This window comes from Penicillium expansum (assembly GCF_000769745.1).
Source record: "Penicillium expansum strain MD-8 chromosome Unknown contig294, whole genome shotgun sequence".
Classification (NCBI taxonomy): domain Eukaryota; kingdom Fungi; phylum Ascomycota; class Eurotiomycetes; order Eurotiales; family Aspergillaceae; genus Penicillium; species Penicillium expansum.
In genome coordinates this window covers 187,224-210,719 of record NW_015971224.1, presented here as the reverse complement: position 1 = coordinate 210,719, position 23,496 = coordinate 187,224, and the positions used below count along the sequence as shown (strand labels likewise).

The window sequence follows — 23,496 nt, the reverse complement described above, 5'->3', positions numbered from 1 at the left end:
TTTTTTGATTTTTGATTTTTTGATGTCTATGGCATCTACTATTTCTCTTCTTATGGATGTTAGCGCATCTGGCTTGCTTGGCTATTGCTTTGGGCCTTGCTTTTGCCTCGCAGCTTGCAACTTGCAGCTTGCATTTTCATGTATTAATGTTGACGGTAACACCGGCACCATTGGCGAAGAATCGAATTTATGGATCCTTCATGGCCTATTCTTTGTAATTTCCGTCCATTGCCCCTGACTAACTTCACGAACTGGAGTCCCAACCCACGTACTAACCACATGCCCATTTCCTTGATGAATCCCATTCTACCAGAGTATCAATTCTTCGCTTTTATCACATATGAAGGCCTTGGGGACTTTTAGAAAAGGGCAACGATTTCATTTGATGCCTAACGATAACCATGACACCAAGCTTGAATCGACAACCATCGCCCTCTACCTTACAACAACGACATTCATTCTGCCTGAGAATCCCCCAACCCCAGCCAAACAGCCAGGCCCACCCCCATTTTCCCCCTCTCCGACCTCAACTATCCCACTCCCAACAATCCATCTAGGTACATCCAGAAGCACGGTTGCTAAGACAGACATCACCACCCTGATCTCCAGTTCCATATCCCTCACAAGAAGCACTCCTCTTCTGCTCAGCCTGCACCTCCTGATTACAAGCCGTCCAAGTACTGGAGAAGAACCCAGCGCGCACGGTATAAGTCGACCAACTAACACAGCAGCTCGCTCCACCCTGCTGCTCGCAGTGACTGCGCGGCGCCTTTCCAATCTGCTGATCAAACTGGCAAGTTGTACCAGAGATACAAGAGAACACAGTGCCGCACGCACTCCAAAGCACAGCATGCGCAGCGCTAGTCTTGAAGCTCGACCGCTTCTCAATACCTCTGTTGGCGACAGTGACGTTACCTGCAACGTGTGCGAGCAGGGACTCCACGTCGCCGGCCATGTCGGCGTCGTTCTCGTCGTATTTCTTCGCGTATGCGGCTTCCGTCAGCATACGCGCCTTTTCTTCGTCGCTGCTCGCGGAGTGCGGGTCCAGGGCTGTGAGCCAGGACTCGGTTGCGGGGGAGTATCCCACGAAGCGGACGTCCACGTCGAAGGCGCTGAGGTCGGCCTTTGAGTCGGGGAAGTAGTCTGCGGCTACATGGCTCACGATGAAGCCGGTTGAGGAGGGGGTTGTGGTTGCGGGTAGGGCAGAGCCGGTGGTTAGCTGGGAAAGACCCAGTATCAGGCTGGTGATGATGGTGGTGGAGAGCATCTTGAAGAAGTGCTTGGTTGGGTGGATGTTGGATGATTCTGAAGATGATTGCTTGGTCTGTTCTGGAAGTTCTCTTTTCTGCGTTCTTTCGAGGGGTTCTTATAGTTTGGGCTTCTGCTCATGCTGTCAGTGAGACAGGTACCTGGTTGAGCAGGCTGCCGTGGCCAAAGAGGCAATTTCCATGTGGATAATGTCTTCTGCTCGGGTTTTTTGCTCAAACTTGGGCATGCACGAGGTTACATCCACACAGATAAGAGACGCTTCGCACCGTTAGGGCTTAGTAGTCTCGTATACCGTGCAGATGAGACAGTTGCCTTTGTGGGATTGGACTATTCGACTAGCACTAGTTGAGGGGCGTCGAGTATGACGGTGTTCCATTCACGTTTAGTATTCGGATAGACCGGATTTTGAAGAATAGCGCTGCATGTGGCTTGTAGATCGGGTAAGCTTACGGCTTAACGGTTTACAGATAACAGGTTTGAGGAATGGAAGCCAGGTAATGAAGGGGGTTTTTTTTGGGACTGTGTAAATCGAAACTTGCTCTCCTGAATTTTCACATTTCTAATCAATGTAGAGCATAGAGTCATGATATGAGCATCGTCAAAGCATAGAGTAAAAAGATGAAGTATGAAACAGGGCCAGATCCCTGCATAAAGTGCACGGCAAGTTCCGCTTTTGGTATGCAACTCTTTCTTAAATTAGCTTAGCCTCAAAGAAGGCAGAAACAAGCTAAACTAAAGCTGCACTAGAGTAACCAATACCATTGGCGATTAACCGGAAAATCCAAAATAGGCTGCTTAGTCCAGGGCTGACACATGGTGACCAACGAACGCATGTTTCTCCTCTTGGACCCCTAGTCCCATGTGGCGTTCTGTGCCCCGTGACTCAATCCCTCTTCTCACTCGGGGTTGGAATCGAGGGCCCCGCAGGGGTCTCAGTAACATCGGTGCTCCCGCACGAGCGACATCGCAGTTGAGGTTTGGCATTTCCGGAATTAGAGGGCCAGTAGCGGGTGATGAGAAAGACGAAAGTCGGGATAGAGAGAATCCAGATAGAGGCCAAGACGAGGAAGGTCTGGAAGGGAGCTGTCTCGAGTCGTTCACCGAGGAAGCTACCGAAATGCAGTAGGAATGTCTCAAGTGAAGATGACGGTGCCATTTCGAGTGATTTGGGGTATAGCTTGGCGTTGAGAAAGCAGGAATAGGTAGTCGATGGTGAGGAAAATGGAAGAGAGAGGTCGAGGATCTAGGGAGAGTATAGTCCCGTAGCAAACAAAGAGCTTCTAAGATAAGCGTCTGCCTAGAGTCTGCCTCGCCCCAGGAACGAGCTTAGAATGTCTGGGATCTGCAATATGTCTCGAACAAGGGTACATATCGTAATCATGCAGACAGGTCACATTTGGCTTATGTTTTCCCTTGTATCTCACCCGCAGATCATGGGAACAGTGCTTCACTCTGATTGGTTCAATAATTAGGCTTGGAGATCATTCAGCATTATGCTGGCTTTCATAAGGCTTTCATAAGAGATGGTCAGCCCCAGGGATAACACCAGGGATAACATAGCCCTAGAAATAATTTGCTTTTTCTCAGTCAGCCTAGTCTCTAGCCCTAGAGGTGATTATGTTGTTTGCCTAGGTCTATACATTGGTCAGCCGGCATTTCCCATAAATTGGAGCGATATCGCTTCTTCGCATTAATTTCTCAGCATGGAATGTGCGAGACCGATCCAATCCCATTTCCCAATTTTTGGTCAATTGTTATTGGGCCAATTTGCTCAGATCCGGGTATCGGTGGACTTCACCTGGACACCTGGACAGGGACATAAGCTGACTAATTAATGTTTTGCAATTTCCATGAAAGATTGATCATTAAGAAATCTCTATGTTGTATGTTATAGTCCAGGATTGCATATGCCCCTTTTTGTTGCGATATATATAATATATAATATATAGATATATATCGGAGGTCGGTCCGTGCAATTGTGCACCATTGCCTAGCGTGTCTAACCTTGTATTAAGGCTTTGGCTAGATATCCCTGCAAATATACAACATAGGAAAAGTGACAAATTTAGTGAAGACTAGATGGTTTCAAAAGTGAAAGCACAGAGCTCAATTTCAAGTCTGAAATTAAGGAGACGAACTTCCTAAATTAGGGACAACATATGATGGGAAAAAACCCAGATATATAAGAGTGTGGGCTGATCCGACGGGGAAAATAGGGACTGGGATTATTGAGGCTGAACTGCATTTCACCCCTGTTTCATTTATACTCTTTTGTACTTAAATTTTTTTGGGAATCAGATCTAAAGAATCAGGAAAAGCAATTGAATGGAAAGAACAGATCATTGTGTAATAGTAATAGGTGTATAAATATGATCTACTAAAACAATAGTACAATCTAGTACAACCTAATCGTATTTACATACCAACTGGGGTCCAATAAGATGCAATATAGACAGTATAGTTCACAATTGTTCAATAGTTCACTAGTTCACTAGTTCCCAAGTTCAAAATATCTCACGCCAACATAAAATAATTCCAATAAAATGGAGTCGTGAAAAGTCCGAAGTCGTTGGGTACAAGTAGCGGGAACCCCGCCTAAACCCGAACTCGTCAATATTCTTCTTCACCTTCCCGCTAACATCATACGGTGGCACCCAAGGGCACCCCAAGGGCATATATCTTCAAAAAATGACAAAGGCATCAACTGAAGAATATCCCTACAACCTGGGGTCATACGGGAAGGTGATCACAACCACTAGTCCTGAAGCCCAAATATGGTTCGACCGTGGTCTGGTATGGGCATATTCTTTTAACCATAAGGAATCCGTCGTCTGTTTCAAACAGGCACTTGTGCATGATCCATTATGTGTAATGGCCTACTGGGGGTTGGCCTATTCTCTCGGTCCCAACTACAACCAGCCCTGGGATTTCCTGGGCAACGATTTGGCAGCTGTCGTTGAAAATACATATCGAGCTGCAATCAAAGCTCGTTTTCTCTCTAAAAAAAATGGTTCCCCCCTGGAACAGGTCCTCGCCAAGGCAATCTCCGCCCGCTATCAAAGTGATAAGCCTGCTAGCATGGAACAATATGCTATTCAAAATATTGCATATGCCGATGCCATGAAAGAGGCATATGAACAGTTTAGCGATGATTTGGATGTGGTCACTCTATACGCTGATTCCATGATCAGCCTCACCCCCTGGAAATTGTGGGACTCGGTGACCGGCGCACCAAACCCAGGTGCTCGTACAATGGAAGCAAAGAGGGTTCTGGAGACAGCTCTCCAACATAAAGATGCGTCCAAACACCCCGGTCTCCTGCACATGTACATCCATCTCATTGAGATGTCACCCTTCCCAGAACTAGGTCTCCGACCGGCGGACCACCTCCGTGATCTCGTTCCAGATGCGGGCCATATCACTCACATGCCATCCCATCTGGATGTGCTGGTTGGAGACTATCGAAGTGCCGTGCGCGCCAACCAGCGTGCCGCTATTGCAGACGAGAAATACCTGGCGCTGAAAGGCCCATTTAATTTCTACTCAGTCTACCGCATGCACACCTACCACTCGCTCATCTACGCCGCCATGTTTGCGGGCCAGAAACAGGCCGCATTTACAGCCGTGGACCGGATGGAGGCCACTTTGCCGAAAGAACTGCTCTCGGCCCTGGCGGACTACATCGAAGTTTTCATGTCCGTACGCGCACACATCATGATACGCTTCGGCATGTGGGATGAGATTATCAAAATTGCGATCCCCTCAGATCCAGACCTGTACTGCATGACGATAGCGGTTCTGCACTATGCCAAGGGTGTGGCATATGCAGCTTCAGGGAACGTGCCGGATGCAGAGCGAGAGCGAGATCTATATCGAGCAGCGCGGGATCGAGTCCCGGATACGCGCTTGGACTGGCCCAACAAGTGCATTGATATTCTGGGGGTGGCGTCGGAAATGCTGGACGGAGAGATCGAGTACCGTCGCGGGAACTACACGGAGGCTTTCGAGCATCTACGTCGCTCGATTGAATTGGATGATGGGCTGGGCTACAGTGAGCCCTGGAGTTGGATGCAACCCACCCGCCATGCATACGCTGCTCTCTTGCTAGAGCAGGGCCATGTCGAGGATGCAGCGGCTGTCTACCAGGCTGACTTGGGTATCGATAGCACTCTAATCCGTGCTCGTCAGCATCCGAATAATGTATGGGCTTTGCAGGGCTACCATGAATGCTTGATACGTCTTGGTCGACATGAAGAGGCGAGCATTATTGCGCCGCAGTTAGCGATAGCAGTTGCCGTGGCTGATGTGCCTGTAACGTCTTCTTGTTTCTGTCGTCTGGATACCTCGCAAGCGCCCAATCTTGGCAAGAGTTGTTGCAAATAAATTGATACATGTAAATTGTTTTTCTATCTTATATTCCCAATTTATTCCCAATTTATTCCCAATTTATCATTAATGCACTATGTATTCTTAAAACATTGCAGATATATTTTCGTAGTAAATATTGATCAGTCGCCGATAGCGGGTGTCCTCTGCCAATGACGGTTGATTCGGTGTTTGGTCCAAAAATCAAACGCCGAACCAGAACTAACTTCTTTACCTTGGACAAACTATACTTTCAATGGCCTATTGGTCTTCTTGCGAAGTAATAGAGGCAACAGATAAGTCAAAAGTCAAAGTGGGTAGATCTTATCACGTCAAAATTGCCCTCACCCGATCAGGGTATAGATATCACGTGCCATGGTGACGTCCCTACAGCCCAGAGATAATCATCACTAACTGCATTTTTCAGGCAATTAGACAAGATGCCTCGTGTCGGTAAACCACCAGTGAAAGCTGCGTGTCTGGCGTGGTGCGTTGCATGCCTTGTTAACCACTCATTCTTGCATTGAGCTCATATTTTGTAGTCGAACATCGAAAACACGTTGTGATGGCCAGCATCCCTGTGGCAGTGTATGTCTAACCCCTCATTATGGTACTCATTGGCTAATTTCTTGATTAGTGCTTTGGTAGAAAAAGAGAGTGTAGTTATCGACCCAGTCGCCGGGGTGGTCCTCGCAGAGGAGCCCAGTATGAAGAGATGCAACGACGATCAACTGGCAACTCATTGCCATCTTCAATGTCAGATGCCACCCATGAATATGGTAGCTCAAGTCTTCTTGCTTAAAAAGCCGTCATAGTATCTAACAATCGGCTAGAACCATTCCTTGATAACACGATTGGTCTGGTATCGCCATTCGCTGGGATCCACAATCTTGACCTGTCCCCGGATTCTCTGTCAATTGTGGATGGAACCCACCAGATCTGGGGCCAACTCACCCCGCATGATGATAGCTCCTTTGACTCGGTTCCTGTGCACGATGTGGGGTCATCAGTGATACGTGCCTATCAATCCGAAACGGAAATGTTTGTGCAAAAGACACATGATTCAAAGCATGAGCAACTGCTAATTGGACACACAGTGCCAATGCCTACTATATTTACATCCATCCATATTTACCCTTGCTGCCGCCTTCGGTGGCACCACAGCACGAAGATCATCCTACCCTTATTGGGCCATTTGACCAAAGTTCTCAAGCAAAAAAGTGCCATATGCCTTACTGGCCAACATCGTCGCTGAGTCTTGCTTTGTCCGCAATGCTAGTGCTCATACCTACCACTGAAGACACCTTTCCAATGGCCGAACCGAGCCTTGCGCGTAGGCGGTTGTACGCACAGCTATTTGCCCAGGCGGCACTGGCTGCTGTGGAAACTGAAACTGACGATTTGTTACCTGCTTTGAGCACCAATTTACCTGGGACAGAATCCCTTCGGGTACAAAGTGAGCTACATCCTCAGGTATCTACTCAGCTTCATCCGATTCTGGCTCTTGTGGTCCTTGGCATTTATGAGTATTGCCAGCGTGGTAATATATCCAGAATGCGGGCTCGAGGTAACCAGGCTATCACAACTGCTATGGATATCTCCATTCATAGACTTGACTCGACAACGACGGATTATTCTGAGGCACAGAGACGAGCTTGGTGGATGACGGTTAGTGAAAGAAACATGGCATTGTCGGAGCTGTTGTTCACTGGTCCTATAGATTTGGATCTCATATCTATCGTCGAACCTCCATTTTTCTGTAAGAGAAAATATGAACACTTTGACTGACCGATGTTGACTGATTGATATTTAGCCACCAATTGTTTCTTTGAATGATCCACGAATAACGACTCCTTATCCTAAATTTGATGTATATCTGGAGGTAAGTTATTTAACTTCTTTCATAACTCTTCAATCCTCTACTGACAGTTACAAGCCATGGCCCATAATGATGAAAACACAAGAGGCTCTTTTCGAGTCTAGCAAAATTGTCCAGAACATCGAACGCGTGGATGAAACAACCGTTCTCTCCGATTTTGGCACTCGAATACGCAAACTGGATTCGAAAATTGCATCTTTGATAGGCGAAACCGACCGCCACCTTCTGACGACTTTTGATGAAAACCCAGAAGCATCCGTAGCCCAAAACATGTGGATGATCAGCCGAATGTTCATCCATGCGTAAGCAATTCATCTTTAATCTCGACGCATATTTTACTGAACCTTGATAGTGCTCGCACTCGACTGCACCGCTTTCGGGCATTCATGGACATTCCACTTTTCCTCGACAAATACTGCGATCTCACAGCAATCAACAGTGCGGATTTCCCGCATCAAACATCTCCTCCCAAATGGGTGACAGACTGCGAGATCTCATTCCCGTTCACCGAGCAGGAATCCTCGATCATCTGCCTCAAGTCCTCGCTCGTGGTCACGACAATATATCGCAATTTACCGTATCCGAATCCACTTGGGTCAGCACCTTCTTCTAGGTCCCCGACATATCCGAAAACCATTCCTTACTTTGCTTGCTCGGGGATACAAAGCTGCTACGCTCTTCTCATGCTACTGCATCGACTGCGTGCCTCTCTAGCGACGGATCGGCTTGCAGATTGTTATCACCTGCTCAATAACCCTACTCCTGCATCGGAGATTGCTGATGCTGATAGATTGAAGGAGGAGCTGCGACATGGGGTGGAAATTCTTGGCAGATCTCTGAAATCTGATGTGATTTTCGAGGGCGTTGGGGGTATAGGCCGGGAAATTGAGGGCGCTTACCTAGCTGCTTTTCCTAATTGCTTCGAGATCTAGAGATATAAATCACGAGAACAGTCGGCTGCGCATGCGGCGAGACGTTTTTTTGGTAGTATTTTTGGGAATCTTCTTTAGATTTTTCCCTCCTTGTTGATGTCATAGCTAGAATATAGGAGGTAAAAACGGCTTAAATTGCGCAAACCGACTTTTCCATGTCTGCCCTTCTAATATGCAGAACCTCGCTGTGCGATAGTGTTGGTTTGCTGCAATGTATAGAATCCAACAAAAGCAGTATATGGAACTCAGCAACCACCACTTAAACTACTGTCAGCATCAAAACACTGACACATTTCGCCCCAATATTTCAAAAACATTTCTTAATTATTTAGAATAATATTTGACAGAATCTCGGGGACATATTCGCGTCAAGGCCTACTGGTCACGTTCTCGGGAACATTGATTGACCGAGCCGACGATATCACCCGGAGGTTCTCCTGCGCGTGGAATAATCTATAGGTCGATAGTGATGTTGAGTTTTCGAGCATATGTTTGATCCAAAGCGGAGTAGACATGGCCGGAAATATATCAATCTCGCCATTTCTGTTCCAGCGTTGCTTCCAGCAAGCATGGTCCGGATCGCGACGGGCTCGCGTTAATTATGGCAGCGCCAAATATGGAAAGAAACCCGGTGATAATGACACTCTGCAGCTTCCACGGAGGTTTGGTAAGCTTTGAGTATTGAAATTATTATATACTCGTTGTTTGTATCTCAAGAGCTTATGGCTGACGCGCGAATTGGCAGGAATCGCCGTCAGTGGCGGCGCCGACTCTATGGCTCTGGCATACCTATGCAAGCAACTAGAACGATCGTCAGATGTTGCTGGAGCCATTTCTGTCACTGCCTTTGTGGTAGATCATCGTGCCCGTCCAGAAAGCACTGTTGAGGCACAAAAGGTTGCTGGCTGGCTTCGTGATATGGGTACGTACCAAGTCAGAATATTTACATTTTTAGAAGATTATTTAACCATGTTTAAACAGACATAAAAACCCAGATCCTCAGTCTGGACTGGTCTGAAATTACTTCAAGTCAATTGTCTTCGCCAAAGTCTGGAGCATCGAGTCCTCTGCCATCCGCCTTTGAGACACATGCTCGACGACTCCGTTTCCAAGCCCTCGGCATAGCTTGTCATGAATTCAAACTTGAAACGTTGCTTTTAGGCCATCATCAAGATGACAACGTCGAAACCACCATTTGGCGGCTATCCGCTGGGGCAAGTGGTTTAGGTCTTGGCGGCATCCCCGAAGTTGCTCGAATTCCCGAATGCCATGGTCTCTTCGGGGCTTCTGAGAGCTGGTCGACTACATCAATCCCCACAAGACCACCGACAAAACCCCAACCCAAAGTTCGATTCGATAACCAGAAGCATGGGTTCATCACTTTCCCTGACCCAAACGCTAGGACAGATAAAGTCTACTCTAATCACACATCCAAAGTAAACATGGCAAGCCCCGGCATATTCATCTGCCGACCTCTACTCTCCTTCACCAAATCAAGTCTTTTGGAGACCTGCCACAAAAACAAAGTCCCCTACGTCTCCGACCCAACAAATTTCGACCCAACCCTCACTCCCCGGAACGCCATCCGCAGCCTTCGCACCTCAAACTCCCTACCTCGTGCGCTGGAATCACAATCCATCCTCTCCCTAATCCGATCAAGCCAAAACCTCCTCCAGAGGTCAAACGAGCTTTCCAACTACCTCCTCTCATCCCAATGCCGAATTCTAGATTTCAACCCCAAGGCAGGGTCAGCGGTCATTCAATTCCTAAACACAAGCCCAGCATCCATGGACCCCCAACTGGCAACATTATCAGCTTCTCGAACCCGACAGATCCAGACTATCGTTCTCCGCCGCATCACAGAACTAGTCTCTCCATTCCCCGATAGCCATTTCTCGCTACGCAGCTATGAGTCACTAGTTTCCAATGTGTTCCCCGGTCAAGATAGCTCTCATGATGCAAGCGCCACATCCAATGACCAGAAAAGAAGAAAGGCCTTCACGGTAGCAGGGGTTTTATTCCAGCGCCTCGAAAGCGAAGCCTCCACGCTTGGAAAGTCCCAAGACCCACGTCGCGGGGGTGATAATATCTGGTTGCTATCCCGACAACCATTCATGAGAGATCGTGACCCCGTGACGCAGATCAACGTCTCGCCTAGTGGCAGTTTTACTCCGTGGGTTTTGTGGGATAACCGGTACTGGATGCGGCTTCGTCTTGTTGCGGTCGACCGTGATCCCAGTGAGCTGGGGGATCAATTGATAAGTGTCCCACTTACTATACGTCCGTTCCACAAATTTGATATTGAACGGATACGCAAAAATACGGTTCATTCAAGGCCGCTGGGGCGAACGACCAAGGATTCCGCTGCTGAACAGAAAATGCCCGGGACTTTTGAGTACCTCAAAGCCCTCTTGTCTGCTGAAGCGCCTGCTCAGCTGCGGTTTACTTTACCTGTGATATCAAGGGAAGGCATCATATCTAAGCCAGAAAAGCCTCTGGGTCAGAAGGTTTGGCAACAGCTGGCATTGCCAACTTTGGACTATCGGCTATCTGGCCATTCGGCTAAGTATTCTTCTCTCAGTGAGGTGGAATTGGTACATCTACGCTGTCGCTGGAAACTGAAATGGCAGTGGATGTACAAAACGATTGACACTGAGGCACTACGCCTGATGGGCTGGCCGGTGGATAAAGATGCCGAAGAGGCTTAGTGTACACGACAACAACACCTAGACAAACAAAAAAAGCAAGTCCTGTAAAAACTTGATCTCCTGAGCTATGCATGCATGGTCAATGGCTATCTGTGCAGATAGGCCAGTATGAAGGGTGACAAGAAATCGGAATGAATACAAATAATAAAGGCTCATGATATGTATGCAAATGAATAGGTGTTCAAAGGAAAGTAGAAGAGGCTTGTGCGGTATCAAAATACAAGTCGAAAGAAAAAGATAAATGTGACAGGTGTCAGGTTGTTGAGTAAGATGTCCGGGTGTGGAAAAGGAATGAATGATGGAACAAGCCCTCGATGATGTGTATTGGGTCATTGATCGCTCGCCTTGAGCAGTGCAGCGGCAGCCGACTGGGCTCGAAGACCTCCGACTTCTCGTTTCAAGCGGAAGTTTTCTTTCTTCACTCGACCGATCTCGTCTAGAGCACTTGCCAGTTGAGACTTCAAGGCATCTTCTGCGTGGCCCAAGCGGACATCCTTTGCAATCTTGCTGAGCTCGGTATTAAACCGATCATAGAGAGCTTCGTTCTCGGCGCTTGCCTCGCGATAAAGCTCGTCTAATTTCTTCACGCGCTTCTCGCTAAGAATCAATGACGACTCCAGGTCTCGCTCGAGAGCGGTTGTGCGGCCATTGTATTCCCCGGTAAGCGTCTCAAGTCGGGTTTCAAGAATGCGCATGCGAGCTTCAAGGGATGCGGTGGTAGCAGAATATGGGGTGTCTGTACGGTCAAAATCAAACTCCAGGTTCATTGCGTTGGATTGCCTTGGTGGTGTAAGCTTCAGAGAACGTAATTCGTTACCAAGCTCCGTGAGCTCGTCTTTCAGGCCCAATTGAGTGAAGTTTTGGGTCTTCTTTTCTAGTTGAACACGATCACGTAACTAAAGAAATGTCAGTGAAGTCAATATCAAGACAAATGCAACGTGACCAACCTTTTGCGGGCTTTGCATCCGCGGTTTCTGCGGTTTCTGCAAGGAAGATGAAGATTGGGGCCGCTTAGTATCAGAACTATTGGTAGTTGACCGCTCCCGAAGGCCCGGAGTGCGCTGAGGGATTCCTGACGCGTGGGATCTTCTCCTTGACTCTTCTGCTGGCGATTCTGATACACTACCCCTGGGCTTGGCTGTACGCTCCGTCTGTGGGGTTCTGGGATCAATGTTCTCCTTCCTGCTCGGCGTAGACGGACGGGGCGGAGACAGACGGCGAATGGGTGATCCTAGTCGCGTCGGTGAGCTAGATTTTGCTGGCGGCTTAGAACGCATTGGTGACTGACCACGCATTGGTGATTGGCCGCGCATTGGTGATTGGCCACGCATAGGCGATGTTGGTATGTAGCTGCTCTGAGGTCTGGACTGCTTGGTGGGCGTTACCACTTCTCCTCGTGGGCGGCTGGAAGGGGTCGTCGGGCGGAGCTGTTGAGTCGGAGATATACTGGATGCATCTGAGGATGCTGTGAGTGGTCGTAAGTCCGAAAGAGAGCTCCTTCGTTTTCTGCGAGTCCTCGGCACGGCATCTTCAGAGAATCCTCGGAAAGAAGATAGAGAAGGCGGGTTCTCGTACCCGGTGCCCGGCCTCGAGATTTGCTCCTCAGAAGCGAACCCGTACGGACGGTACGGACGATCCCGGGATTCAGGGCGATCGCGAGATGTAGGGCGATCTCGGGATGTAGGACGATCGCGAGACGTAGGACGATCGCGAGACGCAGGGCGAAGGAATCCCAGACGAGCGTCCACATCAGTCGACTTGGAACGCATCAGAGAGCCCTTGGGTGTATTGGGCTCTGAGCCGGCGGGGCTTTGCTTCTTGCTCAATGTCCGTAAAATTGCTGCGACTTTGCTTTCGCCGTCATTTTTCGAGGTATCCCTATGCATACCAAAGCCAAAGCGTTTCCGGAAAGAGGAGGAGTTGGAACCGACAGATCCAGTGTTGGTATGCGATTTCGATTGATCGCAGGTCAGTGTTCCTTCCACAGAGGTACCACCAGGAACAAATTCTTCGAAGAGGTTGTCAAAGTCTTCGACCAGTCGATCTAAAAGGGAGACATGATGGCTGGGATCTCCGTCCTCGGTGAGTACCTCCGCAAATGCCATCGTCAAAGCACCGCGATCTCCGTCATTTCCGGATGCATCCAGTAGCTCAGCAAGTAGTCGAATGATTGCAGCTAGAGCTCGTCTATTTTGTGGGCTCATGTCTGTCACAAATTTCCGGAATTGCTCATCAAAATCTCTCGGTATCATAGTGTCAAACTGGCTCTGTACCCATTTCAGAGAAGAGGAGCTCAATATAGGGCCCATGCTTCGTCTCCAAGCGTTCGCCAGGAAGGTTTCAAATGCGACGAAAAGCGTATCAACTGGCACTTCGGCGGCAGCCTGGATTTTGCTTGGGTCTTCCAGCAAAATGTTGTAGAGCTCATTGACTGGCGCCCGATCAACCTGATCCCTGACTCGAAGCATTCGGCCCAGGATGTTTCCACTCCGAGACTGCAGAGAAAGTACATATGCTGCAAATGTTTGTTCCAGCAACCCGAACTGAGTATCCAATCCCTTAGAGGCAGATGCCCCGACAACTGATATTTTGTTCCCAGATTCCTCTTTCTCCTTCTCTTTGTCCTTGTCCTTCTCTTTGTCTTTTCCGGGGAATGTCGAAGGCAAAGTGTTTGATCTCGATAGATTGCCTCTTGGCGGGGGCATTTTTGGGAATTCGCCGGTAAGAGTGGCCGATCCTTGCCCTTTAATCGTGGGCACATTTTCACGGCTACCACCCAACAGATTTGAGATCAGTTTGGTCGGCGAAGGTGGCCGGAATCCCCGTGAAGACTTGACTTGCGTGATTAAGCTGCTGGCGATATACCGAAGGATTTCAAAGTTCGAATGAACCAATGGGTCCGTCAATGCTGGGTTTCGGGGGCTATGCAGAGGCGAGAGCAAATATTGAACTTTGTTTATACATGTCAGTAGTAAGACGACAGAATTGTTAAGGGGGAATTCACTTACGACGCCTTGAAAGAGTGGGAATGAAGGTGTCCACCGTGATCAAATCCGTAGACCCAGATCCAACCACTGAATCGACATCTAGTCTGTATTGATCTCCATTTGGAGGAGATATCGATATGATGACCTCAAGATTGGAATCTCTCAACATTTGACTACAAGTCGCCTTGGATGCATCAAAAACAATTCGTATGGGGGATGACTGGATCTGATTGAGCGCGGCGCTTTCGCCATCCTCGCACACACAAGCCAGAATTCCCACGTTACTCGCAGCTCCGGTGGGAGGGCTTCGCAGCGTCCATTTGCCTCCTTCTCTTTCACTCTCGGGGAATCGGCCCTCGATCTTCGCTTTGGACATTTCTTCAATTAGGCGATTGGCTCTTCCTTCATACGTTCCAGCCAATTCCAATGCAAGTAGGTCGGCTCCGGCGCTTGTCTCATCTGTCATGGACTTGGCTGAAATTGGCGCAACAAACAAAATCCGACCACATGCGGACTGCATACAACGCACGTTATGGAATTCTAGGACCTGCACAACTTGGAGTTCAGCTTGGGGTAAAGATGTGGACATATCACTGGTTGAAGCGGCCGCATTGTCGATGTCAGCCAGCACACCACGGGCCGTGGCACGGCTTTCGGCAGGCTTTGCTAGAAGAACCAGGCAGGTCTTATAAAGAAGCATGATCCCTGTGCTGTTGCCAGATGACTGTGTGTCTAAATTGTAGGGAGGGGTAATCTCGTTGAAGTCGACTGCGGTAATCAGCCGGCCTTCAGGAAATGTGTTCGCTGGCCATCCATTGACTAGCTCCTTCAGGCGTTGAAGGCTTTGGGCGTGGCTCGATGGGGAATTATTCTCTAGCGCACATATATCCTTCACAATGTCTCGTGCTTTCAACAGAGTTCGCACGGCAGGATGAACCAAGGGCAGATTGCTAGTCATGGTGTCAATCAACAGACTGTATCGAGGGAGTCGCTGAACAGGTTCCATCAACAAAGAGCGCAATCTCTGCTCCCCCGTCTCGTATACTCTCTTCGAAAAGCTAGAGTTCTTATCTTTCATGAACAAATTCAGAGTTTGTGTAAAGCCCGTATGTGCTCGCATATACTCCGCGTATGGCTGGGAAAATTGTGGTAGCCATTCAAATAGGGCCTTTGCGAATGCCAGAGCTCCAAGCGGATCTGCTCTGTCTCTCGGGAGACCCCGACGATTGGAAGGGAGCTCCGTGTCCTGACCAATATCTGTGATCGCATCTTTCTCGGTTTCATCAAGCACTTGTCGAATGACATCGAGAAATCCCAGGTTGACTTCTAGAATTTCATTCAAACATGGTGGAAATAATGCCGCCAAAGCTGCCTCGTCGGGGCTTTTACTGGATGGCCCTCTGTCCACAGCCTTTTGCCGAAATTCGTCGGCCACTTCATGGACAAGAGAATACAGTTTCGCGACATATCTCTCTTCGGTGTCCACAAGCTCACACATGGTGAGACGGAGGGCCTCTTTCTGGTTCCTTGCGAACAGCCGCGATTTGCTGACATTGGTCGGCTGAGACGGCGCACGCTTCAGTCGAGATGTTGGCAAAAACATAGGATCTCCCAACGCCTCTATCAAGGGTGTGTATGGACCGTACTGAGGATTCTGACTCTCCCCAAGCTCTGATCCGCCACTTTCTCGCCGGTGGGATGGCTGGATAGTACCCGTAGGAAGTACCACATCGATGTCAATCCATGGCACCTTACGTTCTTGATATGCGCTCCGAATATCCTGAATGATCTCCAATGAGTCGTCCACCTTTGTCATCCGGTTGGCCAGGTCTGCAGCATGCATCTCATCGAACATCTTGGGCGCCTTTCCCCCCGGTCTTCCAGCGCGAGCCACCCCAGTCAGACGGTGCTTGACCGGTTCAGAAAGTTCGGCAAAATACCTCAGCATGCTGACTGCAAGTCCGCGACACACTTCATCTCCTTGTTTTTCGCGGGGTAAGTGGTTGACCGCAGCATACACGGGGGCAGCCGGGGACACAGTGATTCGAGGGTAACTTTGAAACCCGGCGGGTGTAAATATATGGGCCTGGATACGGGAACTGCTCACAGTGGCATTGGCGGTGGAAACGGCACCATAAAAGACGAGGATGGATGATAAACATGGATCGACGACGTGATAGAGACTGAGATGTTCGAGAGGCAGGTCTGCCAGTGTAGGAGCTGCGGGGGGAGGTGCGATAGTCGCCATAACGAATGGTGGTTTCACTTGCAATGCAAGTGCGGAATGCGAGAAGCTGTTGAGCAAGCGCTATCGTGTGCGATAAACAAATGAAATGCGCCGGAGTTTGGCGTAGAAGGAGCGATGCAGCTGCAAGGTAGCGAGTGACGGGAAACACAAGGGCGCAGTGTTTGGAATTAAATGAGAGGAATTTTCCTAGAGTGAGTGAAAGACAGTTGAAGATCGCATGTAGGATGTGTTATCCTGTTTTTGGTAAAGCAATTGCGACATTCGTGCTCCCCTCCATAGAAGCTGAGGTACAGAAAATATCCACTCAATTCATAGATTCAAGTAGACACGTGCAGTGTCGTGAATAAAAAGAAAATAAAGGAAAATATCCAAAACGTAAGTAAAAGGAAGTGTAAGATTGAGGGGAGGCGTTTGTTTTGAGGCGGGGACGGGGACGGAGAAGCGGTGGGTTGATATCGCGATAGCCCGATAGACCAAGAGCGGGTATTAGCGCCTAACACTAAGAATAGTAAAAAGAAATAATAATAAAAGAATGACTTGAATATGCTCAGCACACTCCGGTAGGTTGTAAGAATTACATTCTCGACTTTGATGTGTCCTCCTCTCTTGTTTTTAATGTTTACTGTGCTATGTTTTGTCCGGCCAACGCTATCAACACCGTTGCTATCGTTGCGATCCCCAACTGCTGCAAGGACCAGTGTGACAGGTCACATCTGCATGATTCGCCGAATATATGGGGTTCCTCGCACCTTGTTTGCTCTCTACAGTTTCAAATTGTTGTACACGAGCTTGATGCTAGACCGATATGAATATGTTTCATGATAAGAATAGACAGAAATACTAGATCTGTCTAACGCACAAAGCCATTATGTTTCGGATAGTTCAAAAAGCAAGTTTCATAAATAATGTACGTAGTCAATTCGGAAATCCCATCTTTGTTTACTCGGAAAATATATCAGCCACTATATTGATGATCGCCGTGCTAATATTTTGATGAATTCATGCATACATGATGTACTTCGAGCTTCTTATTGTCCTTTCACCTGCTATTTCAAGTTTTTATAGTGTAACTATATGGGTACATTGTCCATATTGGCCATATAATGTTGAACTGGCATGGAAGGATGTCAACAAAGGCGAAATCAAACATTTTGGATCCATGGATGGAGCCCAATACCAGATCGTACTGTAATACCCCATCGGTACAGAATTTGATCCAATCCTATCAGTTTAATACTGATTAAGTGGTAATGTGCAGTACAGCCCCTGTCGTAGGCGGTGAGTAGGCGGGGAAGACGCTAGGCTCGATAAGGCAAGCAGCAGTATGATGATCAAGAGACCAGCTGTTTCGTTCTGACCTCCAAAATGGTGTCACAACAGCGAGCATCTCTTGTGATGCTCGATACCACCATGGAATCAGCCTCCCTTCCAATTGCCATCGACCCGGTGGCTTTGGTAACCACTGAATGTATCACCGTCACCTCGTCCATGCGCAAGCATGCCCGCTGGGCTCACTCCTCGGTTTCCGCCATCTTGGGCGGCAATGGAGCTTCTCGTGTTTATGAGCGGGATAACTCTGCACCATCGAGCCCAGGCCCACGCAGGACTGGCCAATCGACACCTCGCCCTGATGAAGATCATGCCCTGGCCAATCGGTGGGGTCTGCGAGGGAAGAAGGGGAAGAGCATGCAAGACAACCCATTGATATCGGCCTTCACACGTCTGCGGAGTGATCTGAAAGATTGCAAAGATATCCGAACTTTTGATACCCCAGCTTTGCTTCATCCATTCTTACAGGTCGTTCGCTCCTCTTCGACCTCTGCCGCAATCACCTCCATCGCCTTGGTCTCCATTACCAAGTTCCTCTCGTACAATATTATCAACCCGAATTCTCCGCGGCTCCCCATCGCAATGCAGCTACTCTCGGCTGCCATTACACACTGCCGATTCGAAGCCAGCGACTCGTCAGCGGACGAGATCGTGCTGTTGAGAATTTTGAAGTTGATGGAGGGCATACTTTCACGGCCAGAAGGTGAACTTTTGGGTGACGAGAGCGTCTGTGAGATGATGGAAACTGGGTTGAGCATGTGCTGCCAGGGTCGTTTGTCAGAGGTTCTACGGAGATCCGCCGAAATGGCCATGGTCAAAATGTGCCAGGTGATCTTCATGCGTTTGTCGCATCTTGATCAAGAAATGCCCGTAGGACCGGATCCATTTGCGGGCGAAGATACAAAAAAGGACCCTCCATCTCGTCTGAAGATGGATCCTTCGGTTAATGGAGATACTGTCACATCGCAGCACCTGTCAGCCATCAGCGCAGACACAGCAGCCGCAGAACGGCACAGTACCAGTCGAGAGGGATCACCTGAGCAGGCAGGAAATGGCAGCGCAGCAGCAGCTGCACCGCCGAGTCCACATGATGACCCTGAAACGGAGCTTCAGCCTTATTCTTTACCATCCATCAAAGAATTATTCCGTGTCTTGATCGACCTGCTGGACCCTCATAACCGGCAACATACCGACTCCATGCGTGTGATGGCACTTCGAATTATTGATGTTGCCTTGGAGGTAGCAGGTCCCTCCATTGCTCGGCATCCTAGTCTAGCTGCTCTGGCCAGGGATGATCTTTGTCGATATCTTTTCCAGCTAGTCAGATCAGAACACATGGCTATTCTGACTGGATCGTTGAGAGTGGCTGGCACATTGTTATCGACTTGCCGGCCGGTTTTGAAATTACAGCAGGAACTTTATATTTCATACTTAGTGGCCTGCTTGCACCCTCGCGTGGAAATACCGCGAGAGCCTGGCATCGACCCATCGCTCTACGAAGGCATTCCCCAATCACCAAAGTTGGTGAAACAGCCGGCCTCGCAGGCCAATAGCGGAAGAGCCACACCTGTTCCTGTTCAAGACCGACAGAAACTGGGACTCGAAGGTGGGGCGAGAAGGCCCGAAGCTCGAGAGGCAATGGTAGAGAGCATTGGCATGTTGTCACGCATACCTAGCTTTATGGTTGAGCTTTTCGTCAACTATGATTGTGATGTGGACCGAGCAGATCTGTGCGAGGATATGATTGGATTGCTCTCTCGCAATGCTATCCCAGACTCTGCAACTTGGAGCACTACAAATGTACCCCCATTATGTCTCGATGCTCTTTTGGGCTATGTGCAGTTCATTCATGACCGGCTAGATGACGAACCGGTTCAAGGAGACTACCCTCCTCAAGAAAGCTTGAAGAAACAACGTCACACCAAGAAACTCATCATCAAGGGAGCACAGATGTTCAATGAGGACCCCAAGAAGGGAATTGCATTCCTTGTGGAACATGGTGTTATTGAGGATGCGAAGAATCCTGTTCTAGTCGCTCGCTTCTTGAAGGGAACTACACGTCTATCGAAGAAAGTTCTTGGGGAGTACATCTCCAAACGTGGCAACGAGGAGTTGTTGGGGGCATTTGTGGACCTTCTTGACTTCTCAGGGCGTAGCGCAGTTGAAGCCCTTCGGGAACTACTCAGTTCATTCCGTTTGCCCGGCGAATCGCCGCTTATTGAGCGAATTGTGACTACTTTTTCGGAGCATTACGTTGAAAAGGTAAAGCCGGATGGCATCGCCGACAAAGACGCACTATACATTTTGACCTACGCCATCATCATGCTGAACACCGAACTTTACAACCGCAACGTGAAGTCACAAAACCGTATGACTTGCGTTGGTTTCGCTAAGAACTTGCGAGGTGTCAACGGGGGTGGAGACTTCGCGGAGGAATTCCTCGAAGATATCTACGAGTCTATCAAGAACAACGAAATAATTCTGCCCGATGAACACGAAAACAAGCATGCGTTTGACTATGCTTGGAAGGAACTATTGCTAAAGTCTGCGTCTGCTGGCGACATCATAGTTGGAGAGACCAACATGTATGATGCCGAAATGTTTGCGGCTACGTGGAAACCAGTGATTGCGACGCTCTCATATGTCTTCATGTCTGCATCGGATGATGCAGTATATTCTCGGGTGGTCAATGGCTTCGATCAGTGTGCACAGATAGCTGCCCGCTACGGCTTGACTGAGGCGTTTGACCGTATCGTCTTCTCCCTTGCATCGATTAGCACTTTGGCTACTAGCAAACCTCCAAGCACAGCGCTCAACACAGAGGTCCAGGTAGGCCAGAAGAGCGTGATGGTCAGCGAGCTAGCTGTCAAATTTGGCCGAGACTTCAGAGCACAACTGGCAACTGTGGTGCTTTTCCGAGTCCTCTCAACGAATGAGGCAACTGTCAAACAAGGCTGGGAGCATATCGTCCGAATCTTGAGTAACTTGTTCATCAACTCTCTCATCCCGCCATTTGATGCTAAAATCACCTCTGAACTTGAAATCTCGCCAATTCCACTACAGCCTCCATCACAGGTGGTTGACCGGGATGGACGCAGCAACGATACGGGAATTTTATCTGCATTCACATCTTACCTCTCAAGTTATGCGGCAGACGACCCTCCTGAGCCTTCGGATGAAGAACTCGACAACACACTCTGCACAGTGGATTGTGTGACTGCGTGCTCAATATCCGAAATATTAACGAATATCAAGTCAGTAAAACTGTTTCCTTGAATGGCTTGTGGCCATGATGCTGACTTCTCTCGCAGATCTCTTCCCCTGTCTTCATTGGAGATGCTTGTGGAGGCTTTGCTGTCTCTGCTTCCCGAGGAGAACGCACCAGCAGTCATTGTCGTAAAACCCGAACGCCCGACACCAACGTCGAGAGCTGCCAACAGCAGAGCTGATCCCAACCAGCCCAAATACGATCCTTCAATGGTATTCGTTCTGGAATTGGCAACGGTGCTCACTCTTCGTGACGAAAAGACCCTGGAGGTGCTTGGTGAAAACCTGGCAACAACTCTTCAAACACTTGTGCGCGATGCGAAGAACCTCCATCCGCTAACTGTGTCTCGCGTTGTTTCTTACCTCCTAAATCTCTTGCGACTGAGCCATGTATGTAATCTCCTGTACCCTATGGCTATGATGTGTGCTTCTGTACTGATAACACTCTAGGATCAACACTTCATGCGGGTGCCTGTTGTGCTCCACGCTATTTCTGGATTCGACCAGGATATCTTGGAAACCGTGGCTGTGGCCACGGTCAAGGGTCTTGCCAGGTGCATTTCTCATACAGGCCGTCTACGAAACGAGATCACAATTTCCCCGGATTTCTGGTCTATTTTGCAAAGACTTCACCAGCACGAGGCAGTCGCTTCTCTTGTCTTTGATCTTCTACAAAGCATTGTTGAGTCGATGCCCGATATAATCACAGCCGACAACTATGAGTTCGTAGTCAGCCTAGCCAACGACTTCGTCAGCGCCGGGCGTGTTGGATCTATCGAGGAACGACACAGAGATGCCCAGGCCCGCCGTAATAAGGGGGTCAAGCAATCCAAGTCGAGGTAAGGGTACCCTGCAACTCTCTTAAGTGTTGATACTTATCTCTCCTTTCATAGTGAGAACCAAGTTGTGACTCGCGGTGTCAAGGCAATCGGCCTGATCTATCATTTGACTGGGCGAGTCCCGGCTCTTATCAAACAATCTCACCTTGAGGAAAACGAAGGTAACGACCAGCCCTTTGACGTGTGTATTGCAGCGAGTCTCTAATATGCGAATTTCTAGCCTGGGCCGCCTACTGGTCGCCCATCTTCCAGTCCTTGACCGGTCAATGCATCAACCCATGTCGTGATATTCGACACCATGCTATTTCCACGCTGCAGCGATCTCTTCTATCTGCTGAACTGATCTCAAGCGATGACAAGGAGTGGACTAGCATTTTCGATGAAGTCCTATTCCCTCTCGTCCTACTCCTTTTGAAGCCAGAGGTCTATCACTCCGACCCTGTTGGCATGAGCGAGACCCGATTCCAAGCCGCAACATTGGTCTGCAAGATCTTCCTACGCTTCCTTGACCAGCTTCCTAACCGGACGGGTATGCTCCCCCTCTGGCTCAGGATCCTGGATATCCTTGACCGCATGATGAACAGTGGTCAGGGCGATAGTCTGGTAAGTCCATTATTCCACCGGATGAGTCAAGTTTATCAAGACCACTCCCATCTAACACATCTTCTTCTCAATCTCGTAGGCAGAAGCAGTCCCCGAAAGCTTAAAGAATATCCTCCTTGTAATGGCTGATGGAGGCTATCTTGTGTCTCCATCCCAAGACCCAAGCAAAGAGGAAATCTGGGTCGAGACCCGCAAACGCCTTGGCCGCTTCTTGCCCGATCTCTTCTCAGAGGTCTTCCCCGATACTCCTGACGAGCCCGAAAAATCTCCGGACTCTGCCGTCTCATCCCCAGAGCAGCCCCGTGAGACAGACAAGGCTAGCGAGGCAGAGCAGAGGAGCGAAGATACTGCGTCCCGACAAGACAGCGAGGAAGCAAAGGAGGCTGCTAATGCCGAGAGCCAAACTCCCCAAGAGGCAAGGGAACCTACCTCCTAAGGAGTATCTTTCTTAATTTCTTGACTCCCCTGTTCTTTTCACATTTACCTTCAAATAGCGCCGGGGTCTATGTTCCACGTGTAGATATAGCTTGATTTGATGATCGGCGCTGCGTGCGAGAAGACTATCCATGTTTCTGTTTACTTTCTTTGTACCTATGATATGCGAATGTCAAGGCTGGTTTCGTATCAACTTAAGACTCACTTAGAATTCACCAATAGAATAGACATTCGTAGTTGCAACACATCGAGTTAGACTAGTTGCGACACAGGTTTATCATTCCTCTGGGCAATCTATACACATACAGATACAACACTAGAACGCCACGTTGGATCAGGTATCCCAAGACAAAGAATAAAACATCGAACAGAAAATCAGAGAGGACTAAAGGCCCCTGGTTAACAAGCGGAAAAAAGAAGTCATGATTTGAGATGCAGTGTGCTGGGAGCAGACAAAAGGGACTGAGGTGGCGATCAATCGCAAACACTCATACTAGAATGCGTAAAGATAGCAAGTATACAACATACAATTCGACGGACGAGACACAAAAAGAACAAAGAGAGATGAGATCGAGTTAGCAAAAAAAATCCTCATATAATGTTCCCTTTCTCTTAACAAAATGACCCACGTCAAG

At 48.7% G+C, this 23,496-nt stretch overlaps 4 protein-coding genes across 4 annotated transcripts; 2 read left to right on the top strand and 2 right to left on the bottom strand.

Moving 5' to 3' along the window:
* Positions 1-553: 553 nt before the first annotated feature.
* PEX2_087260 (uncharacterized protein) lies at positions 554-1,267 on the bottom strand (the record flags this gene model as incomplete). The annotated part of the gene is made up of 1 exon (XM_016745996.1): positions 554-1,267. One exon carries the CDS (start codon positions 1,265-1,267, stop codon positions 554-556), a length of 714 nt encoding a protein of 237 aa, XP_016601601.1.
* Positions 1,268-3,957: 2,690 nt separating this feature from the next.
* Positions 3,958-11,153, top strand: PEX2_087250 (tRNA(Ile)-lysidine/2-thiocytidine synthase; the record flags this gene model as incomplete). Its single annotated transcript, XM_016745995.1, has 12 exons — positions 3,958-5,546; positions 6,062-6,087; positions 6,177-6,222; positions 6,272-6,339; positions 6,468-6,675; positions 6,732-7,302; positions 7,355-7,393; positions 7,448-7,516; positions 7,571-7,815; positions 7,866-8,383; positions 9,191-9,367; positions 9,427-11,153. 12 exons carry the CDS (start codon positions 3,958-3,960, stop codon positions 11,151-11,153), a joined length of 5,283 nt encoding a protein of 1,760 aa, XP_016601600.1.
* Positions 11,154-11,482: 329 nt separating this feature from the next.
* PEX2_087240 (putative Rho guanyl nucleotide exchange factor) lies at positions 11,483-16,388 on the bottom strand (the record flags this gene model as incomplete). Its single annotated transcript, XM_016745994.1, has 5 exons — positions 11,483-12,049; positions 12,101-12,401; positions 12,442-12,618; positions 12,729-14,103; positions 14,162-16,388. The coding sequence occupies 5 exons, from the start codon at positions 16,386-16,388 to the stop codon at positions 11,483-11,485; spliced, it is 4,647 nt and encodes a 1,548-aa protein (XP_016601599.1).
* Positions 16,389-17,753: 1,365 nt separating this feature from the next.
* On the top strand, positions 17,754-22,862 carry PEX2_087230 (SEC7-like, alpha orthogonal bundle; the record flags this gene model as incomplete). The annotated part of the gene is made up of 6 exons (XM_016745993.1): positions 17,754-20,971; positions 21,029-21,374; positions 21,435-21,823; positions 21,878-21,984; positions 22,044-22,426; positions 22,506-22,862. The coding sequence occupies 6 exons, from the start codon at positions 17,754-17,756 to the stop codon at positions 22,860-22,862; spliced, it is 4,800 nt and encodes a 1,599-aa protein (XP_016601598.1).
* Positions 22,863-23,496: the final 634 nt, after the last annotated feature.